Genomic DNA, 26,181 nt, shown 5'->3' with positions numbered 1-26,181 from the left:
CCAGGTGCATGCCCTTGTCTGGGAATCAAACCCGAGACCCTTCAGTGCACAAGCCCATGCTCTAACCACTGAGAACACCAGCCAGGGCTCATTAAAGGACCCATGAGAGGTTCCTATGGGCCAGGCCTGGAAGTTGTGTAAGTCATTGTGCTCTCTCCATTGATCAGAACTGTCACATGTCCACCTGTCATTGCAAGGGAGGCTGGGAAAGTGAGTGAGGAAGAAAGGAGAACAGAGTTGAAAAGCCTATAGCAGTGCCTGCTCCAGGATTCTGTAGACTCCCCAGAGCTACGCTGTATCATGTGGTAGCCACTAGCCACAGTCAGGACAGTGGCTCCTGTACAAGGTGAGGGCAAGGCTTCCAGACCAAGGCTGTCAGAGAGAGAGTCACATCAGGGCTTCCTATACAGGGTCAGGAGGGTGTTTCCAGAGGGCAAGTTTAGGGGTTCCTATGAAAGATCAGGTCAGAGATTCCCGAAACGGGCCAAGTTACGGATTTCTGTTGGAAGTCAGGGAAAGGTTTCTGCAGAATCTGGCTATAGGCTCCAGCACTGTTATAGGCTAGGCTTCCTGTGGAGGGTCAGGGCCATGGAGCCAGGACAGGGTTAGGACAGCAAGCCCTGTACAGTGTCTGGGCAGGGGGGGTCCTGTGCCAGGTGAGGCTGTAGGTGCCTGTATAGGATGAGATCTGGACTTAAAGTTAGGGGGTCAGGACAGGCGCTCCACCACAGGTTCAGGAAAGGATTTTCCATGTAAGTTCAAGACTGAGGTTCATGTTGAGAGTTGGATCACAGGTTCCTGTGGATTCTGTGGGGTGGGGCGTGAGGTAGGGATTTTTGTGAAGAGTGACGTCAGGGGTCATCGTCAACAATGTAAGCAAGTTCCTGTACTCAGTCAGCGTTCCCAGAGTTTACAGATGGGGGTTTCTTTTTTATATAATATATTTTTATTGATTTCAGAGAGGAATGGAGAGGGGGAGATAGAAATATCAGTGATGAGAGAGAATCATGGATCGGCTTCCTCCTGCATGCCCCCTACTGAGGATCGAGCCCACAACCTGGGCACGTGCCCTGACAGGGAATCAGTGTTCAACTACTGAGTCACACTGGTTGGGCTGGATGGATGTCTTTAAGAAAATTTTTTATTATGGAAAATTTCAAAGACATGTAAGTTGAGACAATAGTGTTGTGATATTGTGGTTTTCCTGAGAAATATGTATTTAGTCACAGATTTGAAAATTCTGTGACAAGGTTTGCAATTCCCTTGATAAGAGCAATAAAGGTGTCTTAATATTCATTACAGTCCCCTTTCAACCACATATGAGTTTATGTAGTAAGGTGACTTTTGGAAAGCACCTCAGGATGAGGGCTTGTTGCCAGGGGAACCAACTGTGTGATTAGAGGACTGGAACTTTTTGTCCCATCCCCCTGACCTCCGGAGAGGGGAAAGAGGCTAGAAATTCAGTTAGGCCACCATTGGCCAACAATTTAACCATTTATGCTTATGTAATTAAGCCTCCATAAAAACCCAAAATGATGAGGTTGTAGAGGTTGGTGAACACGTGGACGTGCTGGGAGTGTCGAGCTCAGAGAGGACATGGAATCTTCATGCCCTTTCTCCATACCGTGCCTTAAGCATCTCTTCTGTCTAGCTCAGCGGTTCTCAGACTGTGGGTCGCGACCCTTTTGGCGGTCAAACAACCCTTTCACAGGGGTCACCTAAGACCATCCTGCATATCAGATATTTACATGGCGATTCATCACAGTAGCAACATTACAGTTATGAGGTAGCAACAAAAATAATTTTATGGTTGGGTCACAACATGAGGAACTGTATTTAAAGGGCCAGAAGGTTGAGAACCACTGATCTAGCTGTTCCTTAGTTTTATCCTTTTATAATAGACTGGTGATCTATTAAATAAAATGTCTCTGAATCCTGAGTCATTCTAGCAAATTACTTGAACCCAAGGAAGGGGTTCTTGGGACCTCTGATCTATAGCTGGTTGGTCAGAAACACAGTTGACAATCTGGATTTGTGATTGGCCTCTGAAGTCAAGGGTGGGGTGAGATGGACAGTCTTGTGGGCCTGAGCCCTTAATTTGTGGGATCTGAAGTTGTCTCCAGGTAGTATCAGAATTGAATTGAATTATAGGATACCCAGCTGGTGTCAGAGAATTGCTTTGTGGTATGAAACACACACACACACACATACACAAAGAAGTATAATAAATCAAACTCCATGTACCCATTACCCAGCTTTGTTAATTACCAGCTTATAGTCAATCTTGCTTTAGCTGTACCTGCCACAGCTACCCCTTCCCATGACAGAAAACCTCAAATTTTATTTGTAAACTAGAGGCCCAGTTGCATGGATTCGTGCATGGGTGGGGTCCCTCAGCCTGGCCTGCACCCTCTCACAATCCGGGACCCCTCGCCTGCGGGGATTGGTCCGAAACCAGTAGTCTGACATCCCCCTGAGCGATGTAGCAGTGCTGAAGCTGCAGGCGGCCAGGGAGGAGCCCCAGATGGGGCCTGGTGCAGCTCCACTGTTGCTCATCCTGGCCCCGCTGCGCCTGCCGCCACCACCGCTTGGTAGCGTTGCCATGGAGGCAGGAGAGGCTCCTGTAGTGGCAGCTGTGCTTGCCAGCTGTGAGCCTGGCTTCTGGCTGAGCAGCCCTCCTGCTGTGGGAGCGCACTGACCACCAGGGGGCAGCTCCTGCTTTGAGTATCTGCCCCCTGGTGATCAGTGCACATCATAGCGACCGGTAGACAGGGCATTCTGGTCGTTCCAGTTGTTCGGTTGTAACAGTTGCTTAGGCTTTTATATATAGAGATATTTCAGTATTTATCTGCAAAAGATCAGGAATCTTTGAAAATTATAGCCATAATACCTGATTAGTCCTTAACAATAATAGCAATTTCATAATAAAGGGTGTCCCAAAACTGTATATACGCTTTGAATAATTAACACATTGTATGCGGGAAACGTATTTATACATTTTACGTTGACTGTAAGTAGTAGAGCCACCTGTTAGCGTGCGATAAAAACTACCCGCAAACAATATGTTAATTCCATTGTTTCTTTTCAGATTTAAGCCATTGGAATTAATAATTATTCAAAGTGTGTATACATTTTCTGGACACACTGGATTTGTTAAAATATCCATTGAGTTCACATTTCCCCAATTGACTTTTTTTAGTTTGATTTAGAATGCAAATAAGGTCCCTGCAACCCTATTTGGTTAATCTGTCTTAATCTGCAGGTTTGATTGAGTAACTTTTCAGAGCATGCTGGGTTCTAGTTGTGTGAACCTGAATGATAACCAGTGCTTGAACAAAAGAAAGAGGTGGAAGAAGATCATGCTGATGTAAGAAACCTGCAGAGAAATTTTAGAAAAATTTATTTGAGCCAAACTTACAACATTGCCAGGAAGCAAGATCTCAAGTGCTTCCAAGAATGAGTTTTACAATTTCTTTTGCACATTTGAAATTGAGGGAAGTAAGGAAGATTACACGGAGGTGGGAGAAAGCAAGGTGGGGATTGGATTACAGGGTTGTTAACAAAATTACACGCTCTCATGAGGGTGGTTAGCTTCAAAAAAGAGGCATTTCAGAGGCATATTAATGTAGATACACGGAAACAATGGACAGGCCTGGCTTAAGGCAAAGATAAACCTTTTACTAACAAAGTTATGTGTCTGGGACGTAACTATACATCATGGCCTGCACAATTAGGAATTTATGATCAGATGCTGTGACGTCACTTTCCCTAGAAACCTTTTTTTATCCACAATAGATAATGTAGAGATCTACTTAACTGGAGGAATAATTTTGATTTTTTTTTCTCCTGAGAGGCGTGATGCTTTTAGGAAAGCTTGATAAAGTTCTTGTACTTGTAGCCTCTCTCTCCTACAATTAATTCTCTGTACTGCTGCTATAGTATCTTCTAAAAGTCAGGCCTGCCCTAGCTGTTTGGCTCAGTGGATAGAGTGTCAGCCTACAGACTAAATGATCCCAGGTTCAATTCCAGTCAAGGGCACATGCCTGGGTTGTGGTCTCGATTTTTTAAAAAAATAAATTAATTAAAAATTAGGCCTGATTATGTTCCTTCTTAGCCCAGGAGTCTCTGTGACCTCTTGTTTCCTGTGGGAAATATCTGCTCTCAGGAGCTTGGCTTAAAGAGATGGCTCATCATCTTCCCTGTATCAGCCTCGCTCCTTGACACTTGGTCTCCACCCTCCCCCTTACTCCCAACATGGGGTATGTTCCAGCCGCGCTGCTGTGGTGAATGCTCACTTTCCCACCTCATGCTGACAGCTTTATCTGAAATATAATTCACACCCCCTCTTCTTTCATCCATAAGTCTGACTCATCTTGAAAGACACAACTGAGGAGTCACCTTTTCTGTGAAGTTTTCTTCAGCTACTTTTTCACTTGAAAAATTATTCATTCTCTTCTTCACTATGGCACCTTTTCAAATGTTTTACAGTTTTAATCCTCACCCAAGAACATGCTTAGAGAGAGGAAGGGAGGGAGGGAGGGAGGAAGAGAAAAAGACAGAGAGAGAAAGAGACACAGAGAGTGAGAGCGAGCAAGAAATCAGCAAGTTGCCTTCAGCATTCGCCCTGACGGGCTCAAACCTGAAAACCAGGCTTGTGCCCTGACCTGGAATGGAACCAGCAACCCTTCAGTGCAGGGGACGATTCTCAACAAAGGAGACACTCTGGCTGGGCTATGCCACCATGTATATATTGATTATATATATATATATATATTGATTTCAGAGAGGAAGGGAGAGGGAGAGAGAGATTGAAAGGCCAATGATGAGAGAGAATCATTGATTGGCTGCCTCCTGCACGCCCCCCTCTGGGATCAAGCCTGCAACCTGGGCATGTGCCCTGACGGAGTCAACCGTGACCTCCTGGTTCCTAGGTCGACTCTCAACCACTGAGCCACACCAGCTGGGCTATGCCATCTTTTTATGCCTCTGTTTTGTGGTGCTTGTCACGATCTGACTGGCTTTTTTGTTACTTACGTGTTCCCTGGAAGGGCAGGGGTGTTTGTATGGAAGCTCAGGGCAGGTGCTGTGACCCGGCCAGCACAGTCTCCTCAGCAGGCAGCTAAGAGCCCTGCCCTCCTGCAAGGCAGAGGAAATGTGTTTGGTACCAACTCGTGGACTTAGAAGGATTAACAACAGATTTTGGATTATAGCTTCTCCACCCTGTGCTTTGTTTTATCAAGTAGGCTGTTAAATATGATATGATTTTGAGCTGAGCTGAGCCGAGTTAAAACCAGTGAGCAATTATATTGTATTCTGTCCTCATAAACATGTAAAAGATTTTGCTGGGTATGTGGTGTGTTTCTTTTCATGTCGTTAACGTTGACTCTGATGATTGACTTTGGATACTTCGTAGACACCAGTTTCATGACTCAAACGAATTGCATCAAAAACACAAAGCTCTGATCTTTCCAGATACTGTTTTCTTGCCTGCCAAAACCCAGACATAAATGGGGAGGGGGAAGGCATTATGTTCACAATTTAGGGAACTAACACTTCCATATGAGTATAATCTGTTAATATGATTTTTAGTTGGATTATAGTTTTTTTATTTTCATGATTTCATTCAGCAACCATTAATTGAGTAATGAGCATGTTCCAGACATTGTGCTGGGGCCAGTGGAGCCTGCAGTCTCGTGGGGAGGACACACAATAACAGTTGTGTGGGCACTGCAGCACAGAGGAAGGAGTGATTAAATGACAAAGGAGTGGTTCAATGACTCAGCTGAGTACTGCAGGTGAATAGGAACCGACCAGGTTGATTGTGGGGGTAGAGGCGGGAGCAGGAGAGAGAGTAGGGACTGGGAGACAGACCTGACAATGAGTACCAAGAGCAGGGAGGTAGGAAGTGACCTGGCTTCAGTACTTAGCTATCAGTTCTTTTTTAAAAATTTTTTTATAAAGCATATATTTATTGATTTCAGAGAGGAAGGGAGAGGGAGAGAGAGAAACATCAATGATGAGAGAAATCATGGATCAGCTGCTTCCTGCATGCCCCCCATTGGGGATCGAGCCTGTAACCCAGGCATGTGCCTTTGACCAGGTATCCAACTGTGACCTCCTGGTTCATAGGTCGATGCTCAACCATGGAGCCACACTGGCTGGGCTATCAGTTTTATTTTCAATAGGATATATATATATATATATATATATATATATATATATATATATGTGTGTATATGTATATATGTATATATGTATATATGTATATATGTATTGGGTGTCCCAAAATTCACACAAGATTTGAATTTTGCGTGAGCATTAACAACAACAACAAAAATAAAAGCCTAATTTTACTTGGTTTATTGAATCAGATTCTAATATCTGTTGCCCTTTGATTTCAATCCCTTCAATTTGATAAGCATTACCAAGTACCAATTATGGCCCAGGAGCAGGGACAATGAAGACCAATGCGTATGTGCCAGCAAAGCCGTGGAGGCCATTTACCTGATGTGCTATTCCATACATAACCCTATACTGTATACTTTATGAATCAATAAAAAATTTACAATTTTTAATTATAAACCTGTGTTTTCTATCAAAATTACTTCTTGCGTGAATTTTGGGACACCATCTATCTATCTATCTATCTATCTATGCACATGGTATAAAACTAAAATGGCTCAACAATGCAAATTAAGTCCTGTCTTTCCTCTGACCCCCAGCCATGAAAGTCCTCTCCCTAGAGACAGCCACTGTTGCACTTTCTTGGGTAAATCTTTCCACAAAGTTTTGCTGCATTTATAAACCTGAGATCGATTTTCTTTGTTCCCCAGGCAAAAGGTAAATGCTATACAACTTGTTCTGCACCTTGCTTTTCCCCCCACTTCATGTACTGGAAGTAGTGTTGCTGCATTCTTTTTAATATAATGGCTACAGACTCTGTTATGTGAGGGGACCACAATTTATTGAGCCAGTACTCTTTGGAAGGGACATTTAGGCCTTTTATAATAATGTGTTGTTATCCATCCCATGAAGTACATGGGAATAAGTCAGCTACAGCCACAGAGAGTGGAGCTGAGGGTTGTAAATATATTCAACTCTTACTTCAGGTTCTGTTAACAAACAAAAAGCCAGGCATATTAGGGAAAGAGCCCAATATAATTTCAAGAAATTAATCATTGAAATTACAAACTCAACCAGTAGGGTAAAGTATTGAAGAGAGAATTGGTGAACCAAAGGATGAATCTGAAGTAATTGTTCGGGAAGTTGGGATAGAGAAGCAGAAGGAGAAGATATCTATATGTTGAAGTGCATCGCAGTGCTGAGACCACATGAACCAAAGCCACGTGTCAATATGGATGATGCTCACAAGCATATTGTGGAGTGAAGAAAAGCAAGTTACAGACTAATTCAGACCATGTGTAATTCATACCCACAAATCAAAACAGTATTGATTTTTTTTTAAATTGAGAAAGTCTTGAATTTTTGCAGCTTTGGAATTCACTATCTTCTTTTTTAAAAATTTACCTTTATTGTTGAAAGTATTACAGGTGCCCCCTTTTTCCCCATTGCCCTCTCCCTCCCACTCCCACAACCCCCCTCAGGCCTTCACCACCCTATTGTCTGTGTCCATGGGTTATGCATATATGCATACAAATTCTTTCGTTAATCTCTTTGCTCCCATGCATTTATCCCTGCCTTTCCTCTGAGATTCATCAGGCTGTTCCATGTTTCTATGTCTCTGGATCTATTTTGTTCGTCAGTTTATTTTGTTCATTACATTCCACATATGAGTGGGATCACATGATTCTTGTCTTTCTCTGACTGACTTATTTCGCTTAGCATAATACTCTCCAGATCCCTCCAAGCTGTCTCAAAGGGTAAGAGAACCTTCTTTTTTATAGCTGCATAGTATTCCATTGTGTAGATGTACCACAGCTTTTTAAATCCATGCATTATGGGGTTTTTATTGTTTTTCTCTAATGACAACTCTTTTTGGTATTGACCAACATGTTGATTAAAAAGTCTGGTGTATTTTATATTCCTTTAAAGGTTTTAAAATTATTTCATGATAAGTTGATATTATTAAGAACCTGATTTTTAATATGAATACAATTTTACAACTTTTTTCACAAAAGGCAGCAAACTGCAAGTATCTATTAATACAAGTCAATAATGATGATGATGATGATGATGTAATACTGAGACAGAGTTTGGCTTAAAGAACTCTAAGGTTTTCCTAGATTTTGTATATTGTTTATTCAACAATGCCTTGTGAATTCTCATATATCTTGGTGATAAGAGACAATATAAACATATGCATAGAATATGCAAACATCGCTTACCTTTTTCTCATGTAACTTTCTCCTTCAATGGCAAAATGGCATAGGGGAACATTTTACCATTCTATCTTTTTATTATTGCTAGCAAAGAACTGAATATAGAGAGATATCTGAATTTTTCCTCCTAAGAGAGAAATGTAGAAAGTAGTGGTTATTTGTGGTGTGTGGGTTTTTTTTCACATTTCACTCACTTTTCCTTGGGCATGTGTGACTCATGTCCAAGATCAGGGGAACAACATTCCTTTCTCACTCATGGAATTGAATGCTTATATGCGACTTTATTGGGGGGGGGGGATTCCTAATGGAAAAACCTTACTAAGGAGAAATGAGCTTTAAAGACTTGCAGGTCATTATGTTATCCATATCATAGCCACAGGCCCTGGAAGTTGACTGCACAGTCCCTGGATCATAACTGCAAAAATGTGCACTGTGGTGTTTAGCTTCCCAAGGGATGTAATTACTTTTTCCGTGATACCTAGTCCTTGAAATGACCTAAACAAAACATTTCTTTTTATCTTCTTCCTCTGGTATGTGGCAAAGCATATTGCATTTGTTACAACTAGAAATTCCTACAGTGCAGCCCGGTCCTTGTGGGCAGATGGCAGCCGGACTGGCCTGAGGGCTGTTGCTGGTGCAAAGCAAAGAGCTCAGAGGTTCTACCCTTGGCAGAAAAATAATTGCTTCTTATCATCCCATCTTCCTTCACTAAAAGCCTGAGAAATGACATGCGATCAGTTGTTAAAAAGTACTCATCGCCATAATAACCATGAGATACTGTCCTACCTTGTCCTCCTGGTGGCTGAGGGATGGTTAACACTTTTATTTTTTTTTATTTTTTATTTTTTTATTGCTTAAAGCATTACAAAGGGTATTACATATGTAAGGTTAACACTTTTAAAGGATTGTGCAGTTGCTCCTAAAATACATACCCTGTACCTGAGCTTTAAGATGACTTCTGAGTTGCTTAGTTGTTGTAAATCACCCATGCCATTATTTCCATGCATTCTCTGTCCTTTCACAGGCCTCATGTGTGTTTATTTCCCCACTCTGTTTCAGGACTCATCGTCGGGGTGATCCTGAGGTACGGCACCCCTGCCACCAGTGGCCATGACAAGTCCCTCAGCTGCACTCAGGAAGACAGGGCCTTCAGCACATTATTAGTCAATGTCAGTGGGAAGTTCTTTGAATACACCCTGAAAGGAGAAATCAGCCCCGGCAAGCTCAACAGTGTAGAGCAGAATGACATGCTGAGGAAGGTGAGCTGGGGACACTCAGTGGTTATTGTCTAATGTGGTTTTTGACTTCCAGTTTTGTCTTGATCTTATGAAGAGAAACCCTTTTAAACTCCTGGAGCATAGGTGGCATTCCTGCCTCTCCATTTTCCTGGGAAGCTTTGGGGTTATAATGAAGAGAAGAAAGAACCATATTTGAACTTGAGCCTTACAGCTTTGCGAGGTTCAGTGGCTGACTTGGGACACTGATGGTGCGGTGGGTTTGTACATCCCCATTCAGCTGGTCTCTCCAATCCCCATCTTTTCTTTACTATGTCTTTTATTATGGTTTAGGGATGAGGTTGTTTCTTTCTTAAGATTGGTTTCACTTTCAGCTTGTTTATTCAGAATTCAGAAGTATAATTCTTAGTTCTTCATGATTCTTTGGCCATATTCTATAAATATTGATTGAGAATTCCCTCTCATTGGTGATTGATGCCAATGGCTTATTCTTCAGAGGAAGGATATTTCTTAGAATTTGAATCCAAACATTGGTTTTCATTTGATGTTGGGGCTAGCTAAAATATTCCACAGGAAAAAGGATTCTGTATCTCCTTACTTGGGTGATTTCCAGCACATGCAAAAGATGTGTATTTATCCTCATATATTCTAGTACCTTATAGACCTGGGCTTATCAGCAGGAAGGCTTCTGGATAAAGTCTGGGGGATACAACTCGTGGGAGCTCCTTGTAATATGGAATAAGGCTAATGTGTGTGAAGGCTTGCAGTCAAACACAGAGTATAGCCTGTGCTCCAAAAATTAAATTGTTATTGATCTCAAGATCTACCCTAATCCTTAAAGAAAATTATTCTCAACCTGGAGCATTCAATATGCCCATCTTCTCCTTGTCCCAAATGGCAGTTCTAATGTGCTCTTTTCTTTCAGCCCTTCATAAGCCTGCATGGGATGGTGTGGGAGTCAAGAAACTCTTGTGCTGCTTCATGCATTACTGGGTGTGATGACTTCCCCGCTTTTCAGACTACTCTTACCTTTAGCGAGAAGATAGACTAAAACATAATTTTGAGAGAACCATTCTCTTTGTAATTAGACTGGTTAACATTTCCCGTTTCTAAAGAGAAATGCTAACTTTGGTTTTAATAATTATAATGAAGATTTAACAATTAATTGAAATAAGAGCCAAATGATCTACTAAAATGAACAATTTTTTTAAAGAGTTAGGAAGTTTATAGAATGGTTATGTTTTCTGGATGTGATAAGACTTTGATGTCTAATAATTTCACAGTGATTTCCCTGTAACAAACCTACAGGTAATGTTAGTCCCCTTAGAACTGCTGAATTTATGTTGATGTTTAGGAAACCATTAGCATCACTGGAGACTGATCTAGGCTACATCATGTGTCACAGAAGGCTGGCCACTCAAAAGAGACTTAAATTTGGTAGCATTATGTCTATAAATGATTCTGTGAGAGGGTCCAGAAAATTAATAAGAATGATGACTGCATCTTTTATTGCAGTTGAGCCTTCATAAAGGTTTGCTAAAAATCAAGATGTTTTCTTTCTTGTTTAAAAACATTGACCAAAAGCTTTGTATGAGGTCTCAAAATTGCACTGTACTATCGTATAGTAATATGTATTAAACAGCAGAGCAAGAGTAGAACTCAGAAGTGCTATGTGGACAAGAACACGTCAGCCCACAGGGCAGCTGTGGCTTCTCTTCTGTGATGAGCTTTTTCACATTTATGTCACGTGCTTTAAATATTCACACTTTAGCCAGTGGCTTAAAATATTAAGCAAACATCATAGCACCAATTGGTATTAAAGTAAAAATGAGCTTTTTTCCTTTTAAACTTTTAGGTAACGTTTGACCCAGAGGTCTTTTTCAACATTCTGCTGCCTCCAATTATTTTCCATGCTGGATACAGTTTGAAGAAGGTAAGAGATTTTTGCCAGTATTTCTTTTTTTTTCAAGCTTAAAAATAGTCATAAATTATCCACAGATAACAACATAATGACATTCTTGGGGCAAATGATCATAAAAACAAAAGCTTTGCATAGTTGAAAAATGAAATATATCATACTGTAAACACATTCCAAACTATTGCTCATAATAGTACACGTGTGTGTGGTATATAAGGTAATGCCACAAAGTGGTCTGGTGTCCCTGTACCAATTACTTCATGGAAACTATGGAAAGAATTCCCACGACAAACAGATTTCTTGCTGGTTGACCTTTTAATAATGTTATTGCTTGGTTTAAAGTTTTAGTTTCTCTTGATAGGTAGAAAGGCCTTAAATTATGTAAGGAGTATGATTTTTTGCCAGTATTTCTTAAAGTATGGGGATCTCTGTGTTAATTTACCTGCATAATTTTCTAGTTTTTTACTTCTCCCAGATTGCTTATTACTGTGTTCCGTGCCCACTCAGGGACTATAGTTGACTCATCATCAGTGATTCATTTTTGTTTTAAAATCTGGAACTGTCATACATTGCCAGTGGGAATGGAAAATGGCAGAGCCATTCTGAAAAAGAGTTCCTCAGTTTCTTATAAAACTAAAGTTGAAATTCCCATAGGACCCAGCAGTTTTATTCCTGAGGATTTATCCCAGAGAAATGAAAACTTATGTTCACACAAAAACCTGTATGTGATTATTCATAGCAACTTTATTTGTAATAGCCTCAAACTGGAAAAATGTCCTACAATAAGTGGATGGTTAAATGAACATCCATACCATGGGATACTACTTACCAATAAAATGCAGCAAACTATTGATATATACAGCACTCTGTATGGATCTCAAAGGCATTATGCTGAGTGAAAAAAAATCCAATCACGAAAGGTCACATACTGTATGATATCATTTCTGTAGCATTCTAGAAATAACAAAATTATAGGGATGGAGAACAGATTAGTGGTTTCCAGGGATTAGGGATGTGGCAGTGAGAGGGGATGTGTGTGACTATGAAGGGAGAGCATGAGGGAGCTTTTTCTGATGATACAACAGTTCTGTGTTTTGATGGCAGTGGTGCTTACATGAATCGACCCATGCAATAAAATGACTAGTTTAAGAGGCAAACCTCATGTGCCCATAATTTATACAGGCAGCACCCTCATTTGGTCACTGTGGTATGTCAAGTCTTTGAAGGCTTCTCTTCTGAGCAGTGGTTTAAGGACAGTAGACATACCTTGACACCTTCTTCTGCCTCAAAGAGAGGCAAGCATTGGGGAAGACCAAAGCTAAATCCTCAGATCCTCTGTCTGGAACACAGGCCAGAGGATGCCTGCAGCCTTTTGTGTGGCCATACTTCATGGTGGATTCTCGATCCAGGCTGAGTTCTTGTGTCTTGTTTGTCTCTGATGTTGCTCGGCTGTCATGCCAGTACTCTCCTGCCTCTTTAAATTTTAAGATAAAGTGTTCCTGGCCCCTGTTTAATTAGGGTGTTTGGAGGGATTTTGTTCATCTGTTTTTGTTAAATAGTTCTGATTGTCCAATGAAAATAATTTATGCCTTGAAGAGTAAGAGCCATGGCTCAGGATCGCAAGAACATGGATTTTCCCCATCAGAATATTCCACAGGCTTAATGAGAAGTAAATGTGTGTGTGTGTGTGTGTGTGCGCGCGCGCTTTAAGGAAGCCAATAAATGTAGAGGCATTAAGAGAATTACAGTTTTGCCACCCCTTTCTGAATAATTGCTATATCTTGTACTTATGTAAGTATATGAACATATCTATCAACTTGCCCATCCTTTTAAAAAAAATCCTCACCCGAGGATATTTTTTGAAGGGAGGGAGAGATACAGAGAGAGAAACATTGATATGAGAGAGCACATCCATCGGTTACCTCCTGCACATGCCCTGACCGGGGCCTGGGATGGAACCTCTAACTGAGGTACATGCTCTTGACCAAAACCGAGGTTGTGACCCTTCAGTCCGTGGGCTGACTCTCTAACCACTGAGAAAACTGGCTAGAGCAAAAACTTGCCCATCTTAACTGGAATTAATTGTTTCTCATTTCTTCACATCTATCTTTCCCAGGCTCTAAAGATTAATCCAGATAAATATCAGGAGACACCACAAATGCCATGAGCTGATTCTTAGGACATTCTGTTTTCTGATACTGAATCAAGCAGAAAGCTCCTTAGGTGGCACTTTCATGCTTTATTAGTTTCAAACTTATATCTGTAATGATCTTCTAAGGTTCTGCCAGAACTGGAAGTGACTAACTGAATCACTAGAGTAAAATGGTTTGGGTTAAATTTATTAAAACAGTTGGTCTGCTTATACACATGCACGTGTGCATGCACATGCGCGCACACAGACACACACACTTAATGTAATTTAATATAACTAGTTGCAGTGGTTTTGTCTGAAATTTACTAAGACTTTGCTTGCTTGATCAGTGATTGGTAAGACAAAGGATATTTTAAAACCATGATGTTCAAGGGCAAATTCAGGAGTAATTTTCATTATGACTTGATATAACGGAAGCAGTAAGTAAAGTTTCACTTTTTAGAGATTTTTAATGTGTTTCTAATGCTTACTGTCAAAAATCACAATGTGATTCCTGCTTTTCTGTTTTATTCAGAGACACTTTTTCAGAAATCTTGGGTCTATTCTGGCCTATGCCTTTTTGGGGACTGCTGTTTCCTGCTTCATTATCGGGTAAGGGACTCTTTGCCATGTAACCTAATTAACACATTTTCTGAAGAGATGAGTTCTACGTGGGTCCACAGAGTCCAGTCTTTCCCCCCAGCTTCATTGAGATATAATTGACACATAACATTGCGATGTGTTTAAGATGTACAAGGTGTTGATTTTATATATTTATAAATTGCAGAATGATTACCAGCAAAGCATTAGCTAACACCTCCATCCTGTCACAGCTACCTTTTTTGTGGTGAGAACATTTGAGACCTACTCTCTTATCAACATTCAAGTATATGTTACAGTGTTATGATCTATAATCACCATGCTGTACATTAGATCCCCACACTTGTTCACCTTATTACTGGAAGTTTGTACCCTTGAGCAACATCTCCCCATTTCCCCACCACCCAGCCGCTGGCAATCACCAGAGTCGAGTATTTTGACATTTATGATAATGGCATGTAAGGTCTAAAGCCACATTTGCAGTGTGGTAGCTATTAGCCAAATGCGGCTATTAAAATTAAGATTCATTAAAATGAAATAAGATTATACCTAGTCTCCAGATCTTGGTTTCTAATATCATTCTTCAATAAAAAGAATCAGGGCCCTTTGCAGAAATGGCTGATTCTAGGGCTGGGGCAGCAAATATACAAGAGAAGGATGGAGAATCTTATAATGCCGCAAAATAAGGAAGTGCGCAGAAAACAAACATTGGTGATGATGGGAGGCAAGAGGGAGGAAAAGCTGCAGAGAAGTCTAGTGACCATGTCTAAGCTTGCGGTAGAAGGAAATAAAGAGAAAGGTGTGGTTTCAGGAAATATTGAAAGGGTTGATGAAAGAAGCCTTTAGTAAGCAACAAAGGGCAAATCCAGTCTGTATCAGAGTTACTATAAGTTGAAATAGAACTGTTCAAGTTTCTGGAACAGTCCTGGCACACGGTAAGCAAACACTAAGTTATACTTACTTATTCTCAAAAGGATTAAATTCTGCAAATAGTCCTTGAGCTCCTAGCTTAGTCAGTCTACTTGTTCTAGGCACCCAGGATACAAAGACAAGCAAGGGCATGGTTCCGACTATCAAGAATTTTATTATCAGAGGATTGGCTTTATGGCACAATGAGCCTATTCTGTGGTTATTTTTATTCCTGTCGCCATTACACACACACACACACACACACACACACACACAGAGAGAGAGAGAGAGAGAGAGAGAGAGAGAGAGAGAGAGAGAGAGAACTAGGCCTTTTAACACTCCTCAATCATCCTAATTTGTAAGCTGTCCTGTAGGAAATGTAATGCTGAACTTGGTGGTCCCTTTTGGGTCACACATTCTGTAGCATAAGGAGGGCTCCTGCTGGCCTGCCAAACCCATGCAACGAATGGAATGCCAGATATGCCAATGGGTACACTGATATTTTAATTGGATATTTAGAGAGTTGTGCCTCTTTTCCCATCTTTGAAATAATTCTTGGCAGAAAAGATTGATCACTTGAATCTTTGTAGCTAACCCATTTTTTTCCTCTCCAGCTTCATCCAGTCCACTCATTTCCATGACTGTAAACATACTATCTTAGAATCCTGTGAGTTTTATGGCAATTTATTACACATTATGCAGGGTTCTTTCTCTTTCTTTCTTCTCTATTACTCAATTGCTTAAGATGCCTTTGTTGCTAATTGAGGAGCATACTTTATAGTTGTAAATAAGCACAACTTTAACAAATGGGATGTTCAAATGTTTCAGCAAGATGACATTAACTGCAAATAATTACTTGGTGCCAAAGTCGTATTGCACATGTTCCTGGTAAGTGTCCAACCACAGCAGCTGCCTGATGTTTTCATGACTCTTGAAGTACAATATTCTAGTACTACTCTGCTTGCATATTTGCTCGGTTACTCATTTAGGAGAGTTCTCTTTAATTTTCTCTCTGACATAGTTTGTCTTCCCTCCTTACAGAAATCTCATGTATGGTGTAGTGAAGCTCATGAAGATGGTGGGACAGCTTTCGGATAAATTTTACTACACGGATTGTCTCTTTTTTGGAGCAATTATCTCTGCCACTGACCCAGGTATTTGCATATTTGGCATTTTCATTATAACTTTTCGTTAATTAAATCTTAAAAAGTTAAGAGTAATCATGAACTTTTGTTGCAGTAGGGAGACTGTAGTATTAACATGGAATGGTGGAGGAAGAGACCACTCAGTGGTCTAACAGAGATGACTTTTCCCTATTGTTCTTATTACAATTAATTGCGATAAAACACAGAACAAAATATACCATTTTAACTATTTTTTAAGTGTACAATTCAGTAGTGTTAAATGTATTCACATTGTTGTCTAACCAACCTCCAGAACTTTCTCATCTTGTAAAACTGAAACTTAAAACTTCCCATTAAACAACTTCCCATTTTCTCCTCCCCCAGTCCCTGGCAAACCACCATTCCACTTTCTGTTTCTGTGAGTTGCACTACTCTAAGTACCTCATATACGTGGAATCATACAGTATTTGTCTGTTTGTGACTGGCTTATTTCACTTCGCATAACATCTTCAAGGTTCATCCATGTTATTGCATGTACCAGAATTTCCTTCCTTTTAAAGCCCAAATAATATTCCATTATATGGATTTTGTTTAGCTGTCCATCTGCCAATGGACACTTGGGTTGCTTTCACCTGTATTACCTTTTTGTCTTTCATTTGAGAATGTCCAATTTGTTCATAATTTTTATACATAGACTATCTTCTTTTTCAGTGCTGTGCTTTTGCCTTTCAGGAAACGTATCATTTGGTTTAAATAACAGTTATTCTTCGTGAAATGTACATGATACCTGTAGTGAATGTAATTTAATTTGTAAACTCCTTTCGTGCAATGTTCCTGCATGACTTCACATTGTGATGTAGTTCTTATACATAAATTTCTTACCTTGTATTTTTCAAGTCTAGAATTAGTTAAACCAATTCTTAAGAGTTATACCAAGTTCTTATTATATGTCTTTCCTCCCCTGCAGCTCAAAAACAAACAAGCAAAATAAAACAAGACAACCTCTCTTCTCCAAGTCGGAACCCATAATTAAATCAGTTTGCATAAAATAGTTACAGCTATTCCTTCCTTTAATGTCAACTATTGAGGGTACACTTTAGGGAAAGAATTTACGGAGAAAAAGCTGATCCTGTCCTAATAGTGGGGATGGAAAGGTCTACGATGTCCTCTAACATTCTGGACAGAAAATTCCCCTCCTACTTCACCGTACCTCTTGGGGGTTCTCTAGATCCGTGCTATCCATGGACCTTTGTGTGATGGTAGAAATGTTCTGTAACCTTCCCAGTCCATTGTGGTAGCCAGTAGTCACATGTGGCTTTTTTGAAATGTGATAGTGCAACTGAAGAACTGAATTTTAAATTTTATTTTGTAATTTAAATTTAAGTAGCCACACATGGATAGCACAGCTCTAGACAGTTATGTGGTTCTGAAAAATCTCAATGTTCCCCAAACCCTTGACCCTCTTATCACCATATTTTATTCCCAACACTCTACCAGTAAGTATCTATATTGAAGAGTTGGTTGGTTGAAGCACCCTTGTTTGTGTAAAGAATGTGGGATGTGGAGTTGTAGGCAGAGGTTTTCAATGAAGCCCTGCCAGTCACTGAGCTGGTGGCCTATCAGTGTCATGTTTCCTCATTTATGAAGTAGGAATAATGGTACCTATTTTCTAGTGCTATTGTGAAGATTAAATGACATAACACATGTAAAGCATTGAGCATAGCACCTGCTAATTATATTGGTCTTTAGCCACATCTGAATCAGGCAGAGATTTCTCTGTTTTCCTCGTGTGCTTTTAAAAAAATAAATAACAGGTCATCTCTTAACCCCAGCACGTTTCTAAAGAGCACTCTGAAAGTGGCTTTATTATTTTAATACTGTAATGTCTGTGACTATCTCCAAACGTGTCTATTAAGAAATAGTTTCCTGCTTAGCTGATATGGCTCAGTGGTTGAGCGTCGACCTATAAACCAGGAGGTCACGGTTTGATTCTCAGTCAGGGAACATGCCCAGGTTGCAGGCTTGATCCCCACTGTGGGGTGTGCAGGAGGCAGCTGATCTATGATTTGCTCTCATCATTGATGTTTTCTATCTCTCTCTCCCTCTCCCTTCCTCTCTGAAATCAATAAAAATATTTTTTAAAATGAAATAGATTCGTCATAAGTCTAGGAAAGGTCTTTGTTTCTCTGAAAATATATTAGTATCACCAACAAGCAAAGGGAGGTTAGTGTAACATAAAGATTACTGAAATTATGTTTTCTGAGCTATTAGTGTTGCTTCATTTAATTGGATAAAAAGGCTTATTTTTCTAGATTATCTTTGTAATTGCTTGTGCCACTTTACTGTGTCCATCCTGTGGTGGAAAATAATAGCAGACATTTCCATGGTACACCTTTTTTATTTTGTTTGTTTGTTTGTTTGCCTGTGAAGATTGGCACAGTAAGGGTTTGATATAAATTGAAAGTTCTAGGAAATGGAAAGTTAAATCTTTTTTTTATTTTTTATTTTTCGCTAAAAGTATTACAAAGGGTATTACATAAGTGTCCTTTTTCCCCCCCCACCCTTGACAAGCCCCTGCCCTCCCTTACCCCCCAGTGTCTTATGTCCATAATAAACATGAGGACATTAACTTTAACTGCTTTTTAATGGAAATCTTTTTGAAATGTAGAATGTCTTTTTAAAATTAAAGGTGTTTTACCAGCTTCCCAAAAATTGGTTTGAAAACTGGGACCAGCAAATAAAAACTAAAGTATAGAGTTAGAGGGGACCATAAGACCAAATTGACTTCTTGTGTCTGGTACATCAAACAAAACTTCTGGCATTGGGATATGTAGTGGTATTGACTGATATGAAAGAATAAAAGTCTTTGTCTCTGATTACTCTACTTGGCTTGAGACACCAGTCTTTGGTCTTCCTGTTGAAGAGGATGCCACATATGTGGAATGGTGGAAGCTTCTCTGTGAGTAGGAGCCCTCTCCATTCTGTGGTTACGTGTCATGGGTGCCATGTGCCATCTTTGTGGTCTGTTACTTTAGATGGATCCACAGTTCAGGAAAGAAAATGAAATTTCCAATCCATAGCGTCTTCTTAGGCAGCTACCAAAGAAAATGAATGCTATTCCTTCTTATGAACCATTATGAAGTGACTCCTCTCATTTTAATTTTGTCACTTTTATACCCCTCGAGTCAATCAAGCCTACTCACAGGTTTCAAAATCTATGATTGGTGTAAAAGTGTAATTCTCTACTGGCATCCCTCAGGCTGGTCAGTATTTCTTTTTGAAAAATCAGACAGAGGCCGAAAACCAGGACTACAGGCTTTATTAGAGGAGAAGGACCTGCCGGGCTGTCTCGCAAGGGGAGGATAGCAGCACATGCAGGGGTGAGCACGCCTTTTGAGGGGCGGAATGGGAAGGGGTGGGGGCTTAGTGTACTCGGCGCACACTGACTGGTGGCTTACTGCATTGTCCATATAGGACAAGGGCTTAGGGTATTTGGCAGGCGTGGATTGGTGGTCCAATGTATAGTCCATATAAGGTACCTGGTTAGTCACTCAGGTATTTCTGGGCTGCAGGTTACGTCATACTCCGCCCACCAGTTGGGGGAAGGGAGGATCTATCACTTTTTAAATATATATATATTTTATTGATTTCAGAGAGGAAGGAAGAGGGAGAGAGAGATAGAAACATCAATGATGAGAGAAAGTCATTGGTTGGCTGCCTCCTGCACGCCCCCAACTGGGTATCGAGCCCGCAACCTGGGCATGTGCCCTTGACCAGAATTGAACCTGGGACCCTTCAGTCCACAGGCTGACACTCTATCTGCTGAGCCAAACCAGCCAGGGCTGGTCAGTATTTCTTTTATCCTTTTTGACTCAGTTCAAATCTGCCACCTGCCTAGTTCTTCTTCTCTCATTCTTTCAGTTACTTGCTCCCATAGCTCTTAAGTCGTCTACTTTGTACACAATTCTTACCTCTTTGTACTGAATGTTCGCAAGTGCTAAGTGCTCTTTAGTACACAGATGAAGTGTTCAGGGAAAGTTAGTTGAATGAACAAATTAAGGCTCTTGATATTTCCTTCTTCCCCTATCTGCTATTTTATTATCCCCCCCCCCCCCGTGCTTTTTAGATAGCTGTACCAGCAGTCATCAGTCAGTTCATTGTAATTTCTCTGTTCTTATCCAGTTGGAAACAGCTGATGTAACCCTGTTATCTGATTCCAATGGTCCTGCTGGGGGTGGAAGAGTCTGTTTACTCCCCATTTTAGAAGTCACTTACCCAGTCTTCCATCCCCTCCCCCCAGTCATCTTCCTGGTGTTAGCACTCATATTCCTAATCTTGGTTGGGCTCAGCCTTGCCCAGGGGTGGGGGGAATGGGCAGAGTTCTTGTTCTGTTTTTTTCTTTTAAAAATATGTTTTTATTGATTTTAGAGAGAGAGGAAGGGAGAGGGATAGAGAGAGAGAAACATCCATGATGAGAGAGAATCATTGATCGGCTGCCTCCTGCACGCTACCTACTGGGGATCGAGCCTGCAACCCAGGCATGTGTCCTGACAGAGAATGGATCCTGTGACCTCTTGGTTCATGTGTCTACACACAACTGCTGACCCACACCGGCCAGGCTCTGTCCTGTTTTATAAGGTGATTGGCGGGAGGAATGAGAAATCAAAATTCAGAGCAGTCAGATTCAGATCAGTGCTATATAAATGTTAATTGTTTTAATTATGCAAGCTAGCCTTCCTTGTCATGGATATATGAGTTAACTGTACTTTTTTAAACTACTGGTAACTGTAGTATTTCAGGAAAATAGTAAAGTCAGAAGAGCTTTTGAAAATCACGTAGCTCAAACCCTCACTTGGCTAAAATCTTTAGACTTTGCTGTGTGCTGAGTTCTCATAGCTAGTGGGTGGCTGTGTTGGATGCCTCTGTGAGCCCCTCTAGAGTTACTCGCCATCCTTCTCCGCTTTCTTCTCCTTGCCAAGGGGCTGACTTGTATGGAAGAGTTCAGAGGTTCCTTTGCCCTCTTGTTTCCCATTGGATTCATCCACAGGGCAGCACTAGTGTGAAGATGGAAGGAAGGTGGAAATTCAGGGTCCCTGAGGCCTGGCTGCGTCCCTTGATCAAAGGTCATAGCTCCTGTCAGGTGACCATCTCTGTAGAGTTCCTGGTTCTGACAATCATTCCTTCTCTGGCCCCTTCCGGCCTAGGGGTGGTATAAAGCTCCCTGTTTTAGCCTCAAGTACTGCCCTCTCCCTTGTGGCTTTCCTGTACTTTCCCCACACTTCTATAAATAATCCCTTATTAAACACTCCTCAAATTGCTCAATTTGAGGGTGTGCCATCTGTTTCCTGCCAGGACCCTGACTCATAAAGTCCTGGGACCCACATCTCCTGGGCTGTCAGCCCTGTGTTCTGTTTGTGGAGATTAGCCTCCATGTCTTGAGTCCCTGAGTGACTGATGTGAACAGAGGCCTCCGGTGCCAGCACTCAGTGGACATGTTGTATGAGTAATGGATAAAACTATTCTTGGGTTCAACTGCTGAGGTTTTAGGAAATTTTAAAAAATATGTGTTTTTAATTGATTGCGGAGAGGAAGGGAGAGGGAGAGAGAGAAACATCCATGATGAGAGAAAATCATTGATTGGCTGCCCCCTGAATGATCCTTACTGGGGATTGAGCCCACAACCCAGGCATGTGTCCTGACCAGGAATTGAACCGTGACCTTCCTGGTTCATGGGTCAATGCTCAACCACTGAGCCACACTGGCCAAGCTTAGGAATTTTGATATTGCAGTAGAAGGTGGCCCATTATACAAGGCCTGATTTATTTTCTCTAAGTTGGGAGAAATGATAGTGCTACCCACAGGCTTTTATGAGGACTAAGTGAGATTGTAAAATGTTTAGCATAGTGCCTGCTTCATGGTAAATCCTTAATAATTGTTATCGTTGTTAACTTTTCTTTGACATTGGGTTAAAAACAAGACAATTCTTTTGTCATATACAGTTGGCCCTTGAACAACACAGGTTTGAACTGCATGGGTCCACTTACATGCGTGGTTTTTTCAATAAATACTTGTACTATTTTCAATCCACAGTTGGGAGTCTGCAGATGTGGAAGGCACTGATCTACTCCCTCTCATATAGGGGATTTGAACATCTTCGGATTTGGATATCCACAGGGGATTTGGGACCAATTCCCCGTGGATACTGAGGGACAACTAAGTTTTGAGGGAGACAAAAATTATATGGATTTTCGACTGTGCAAGGGGGTCAGCACCCCAACTCCCACATTGTTTAAGGGTCAACGGTAATGATAAGCTAGTAGAGTTTTGTATTAGTTGGGGTTCTTCAGGCAAACAGAGCAAATAGGAGATGTATGTGGTGTGTGTGTGTGTGTATGTGTGTGTGTGTGTGTGTGTGTGTAAGAGAGAGAGAGAGCGAGAAAAAGATTGAAATTGAGAAATTATAAGGAATTGGCTCATGCAATTATGGAGGCTGAGAAGTCCCGAGATCAGCAGTCCTAAATCCTAAGAACCAGGAAAGCCAATGCTATAGTTCCAGTCCAAGTCCAAAGGTGGGAGGAGACTGACATCCCAGCTGAAAGACAGCTAGGCAGAGAGAAGATTGAGTTCTCCATTACTGTCTTTTTGTTCTAGTCAAGCCTTTAACAGACTGGATGTGTCTCACCCACGTTACACAGCTACCTGACAGAGTAGCCTCATGAATTCACAACTACCCATTGGTGGGGTAAAACCAGCAGCAGCAGTGAGACTTAGAGCTAGAAGCAGCAGATGTGCTGAGGAAGCAGAGGGGAAAAGAGGGGGCTGCTGGTCATTTTAACTGTCAGGGAACCCAGAAATTTCCCACAAGTATTCACACTCAAAATGAGAGGTCCCCACTGGGAGTAAACAACTTCATAGGCATGTTAGATAACAACAGTAAAACTGGGAGGGACTTTATGGGCTTCAGTTGGTGGGTGTGGGCAGGCAAGGAGACTAGAGGAGGTGTGAGACTTCTGGAGAGACCTGAGCCCCCAGGGCTCTCAGAAAATACCCAGGGAAGATCTATCTGGAAGCCACTCCCTATACATGAACTGCTAGGACCATGGACCTCGATTGATGGGGCTTTGAAGAAAAAAGAAAGCTAAGAAAGTGGAGGAGGAGAGCAGATTAAGTAGATCTGAGTGCTGGGGATGTGGCTACACCCAAAGGCCATGTTTTTAATACTTCAATGTAAAACCAGAAGAGGGAGCCCGAGAGCCATCAAACAAGGAAATCTACTCTGGGCCTCCTACCTCTGACTTAATATGAGGAACAGAAATGGATTGAGGTTGAACTTCTTGCAAACATTATAATCAGAAAAATGAAGGTAATCATTCTGAATAATCAAGTTACAGAAAGTGGAGTCATACCAGAAAACTAGGGTCCCAAGGCAGACAAAATGTTATTAATATTTCAACAGAACCTAAAGGAAATTTTAAAAAATGATAGAAGTTATGAAAGAACTGTGTATATCATTATTAGAAAATTTAAAAGTGAGAGGACTAAACAATAGGACATATGAAAAGAGAGTCAGACAAAAGCAATGGAGGGGGGACCCGTGAAGTGAAAGAGATGTTAAAAAGTACATATTTTAAAAAATAAATTTTAAAGTGGGCAAAACCAAACAATAGTGTCAGGGAATATACATTGGGTGGCCAAACTATAAGGAAATGAAAGGAAGCAATTACTATAAAATCAGGTTAATGGTTGTTACTTTTGAGTGAAGGAAGAGTTTGAGATTGGGATGGAGCATACGGGGTTCTGTGGAGCTGGCTAAGTTCCATTTCTGGAACTGGATGATGGTTACATGGGTGGTTTGGCTTATAATTCACTAAGCTACACATTTGTTTGGTTTATTTTTCTAATTGTATCAGTTTGTGATGCTTTTGGCTGCAAATAACAGAAAAACCTGGCAATACCAGCTTAAACAAATAGCTGTTTATCTTGGCTAACAGTCCTGAGCTGGTGCCCAGGCTCCTACTACAATCAGGCATCCAGATGCTCAGTGCACAGTGCTACTCTGTCTTGTGGGTAGAGACCAGGGATGCTGCTAACTGCCCTACAATGCACAAGGCAGCCCCCCACAACAAAGAATTTTCTAGTCCCAAATGTCAACGGAACCAAAGTTGAGAAAGTCCAAACCCCTTTCAGGGGGTCCATAAGGTCAACACTGATTTAATAATCATAGTAATACGTTTGTAGTCATTTTAACTTTCATTCTTTAACAAGTTACAGTGAATTGGGTTTTTCCTGAGGCTGTATTAACGTGTGATATTGACTATCTTTTGATCAAATGCAGAAACAGAGATAAGAACCATCTGTCTTACATTAATCAAGATTTTAAAAGGTGTGAAAAAATATGAAACAATGGCTCTCTTCTCACTATTTTTCTTGTTTGGAAAATATAATTGCTTTCTATTAAAATATGTAATCACATAATAGGTTTATTAGTAATTTTAAATGAATACATATTTATTTTTTCTGCTTTACTCAATGCGGTATATATTGGTAGCTTATAAAACTAAAGCTCTTTTGGGGCCTCAATGATTTTTCAGAGTGTAAAGGTGTCCCGAAGCCAAAAGTTTGAGAACTGCTGGTCTGGAGACTAGCTGATTTTTAAACACTTAAGAAATATGGAGACTGTGAGAAGTGTAATTACATATAGTCTGTCCTAAACAAAGACTTATTTTAAAAACCGTTATTAAAGCCTTCTCTTGCTCCCTAACCCTCTGCTGGGCTCTGGGAGCACAGTGGTCAATAAAATAACGTTTCTGCCCAATGGTAGAGCCGAATCGTATTCATTGTGATTATGCACTTTTTAAAAATATATTTTTATTGATTTCAGAGAGGAAGGGAAAGGGAGAGAGAGAAACATCAATGACGAGAGAGAATCATAGATCTTCTGCCTCCTGCATGACCCCCTACTGGGGATCGAGCCTGTAACCCGAGCATGTGCCCTGACCGGGAATTGATCCCTGACCTCCTGGTTCATAGGTCAACGCTCAACCACTGAGCCACGCTGGCCGGGCAGTTGTGATTATGTATTTTAAAGTTCTGTAATAGAGGTTGTTTCAAAGTGTGACGGGCTTCCAGTGGAAAGGGCAGTGTTTCAGTGCAGTGTTATTATAATCCAGCATCATCTCACCACTCATCCTGATTAGGACGATTGCCATCCTCACTTCTGCCATAGACAGGCAACGTGCCGTTGACTCCAAACTGCCCTGTCCCACTGAACTTAAGAATTGCTTCTATAAATTTGTCATCGATGGCTTAAGGTTAGAAACAGAAACTAACCGATGTGCTTTTGCTCACTTTTTAGTCACTGTACTGGCGATATTTAATGAGTTACATGCAGACGTGGACCTCTATGCACTTCTGTTTGGAGAAAGCGTCCTAAATGATGCTGTTGCCATTGTGCTGTCCTCGTAAGTAACACTATGTCTGCCCGGGGAAGAGAGACTGGCTTCCTGAATGCTCAGAGGCCCGTCTGAAAAGGGTTAAATTATTGAATTGGGTGTTTTTCTAAATGAGGTTTCTCAGCTTGATGGATAATGTTACACTGCTTTGTCCAGTCGTCAGCAATCAGAATGTTGTACCAGCGTAGCATGGTGACTGCAGATTAAGTTCAATGAAGACACCCTAGGGCAGCGGTTCTCAACCTGTGGGTCGTGACCCCTTTGGCGGTCGAACGACCCTTTCACAGGGGTTGCCTAAGACCATCCTGCATATCAGATATTTACATGACGATTCATCACAGTAGCAACATGACAGTTATGAAGTAGCAACGAAAATAATTTTATGGTTGGGGGTCACCACAACATGAGGAACTGTATTTAAAGGGCCAGAAGGTTGAGAACCACTGCCATAGGGAGTGCCTGGTGGATTGTAC

The 26,181-nt window shown here is 41.0% G+C and overlaps 1 protein-coding gene across 1 annotated transcript in view; it reads left to right on the top strand.

The window, feature by feature from the left end:
* The window catches only part of SLC9A7 (solute carrier family 9 member A7), a 134,439-nt gene that overhangs the window by 69,114 nt on the left and 39,144 nt on the right, over positions 1-26,181 (top strand). The window contains 5 exon segments of the mRNA XM_023755409.1: positions 9,399-9,598; positions 11,430-11,507; positions 14,159-14,235; positions 16,174-16,286; positions 25,612-25,717. Coding sequence (XP_023611177.1) covers positions 9,399-9,598; positions 11,430-11,507; positions 14,159-14,235; positions 16,174-16,286; positions 25,612-25,717 — 574 coding nt within the window.

This window comes from Myotis lucifugus, unplaced genomic scaffold (genome assembly GCF_000147115.1).
Source record: "Myotis lucifugus unplaced genomic scaffold, Myoluc2.0 scaffold_76, whole genome shotgun sequence".
Lineage (NCBI taxonomy): Eukaryota > Metazoa > Chordata > Mammalia > Chiroptera > Vespertilionidae > Myotis > Myotis lucifugus.
Note: the sequence above shows the minus strand (reverse complement) of the source record. Positions and strands in the feature narration are given on the sequence as shown.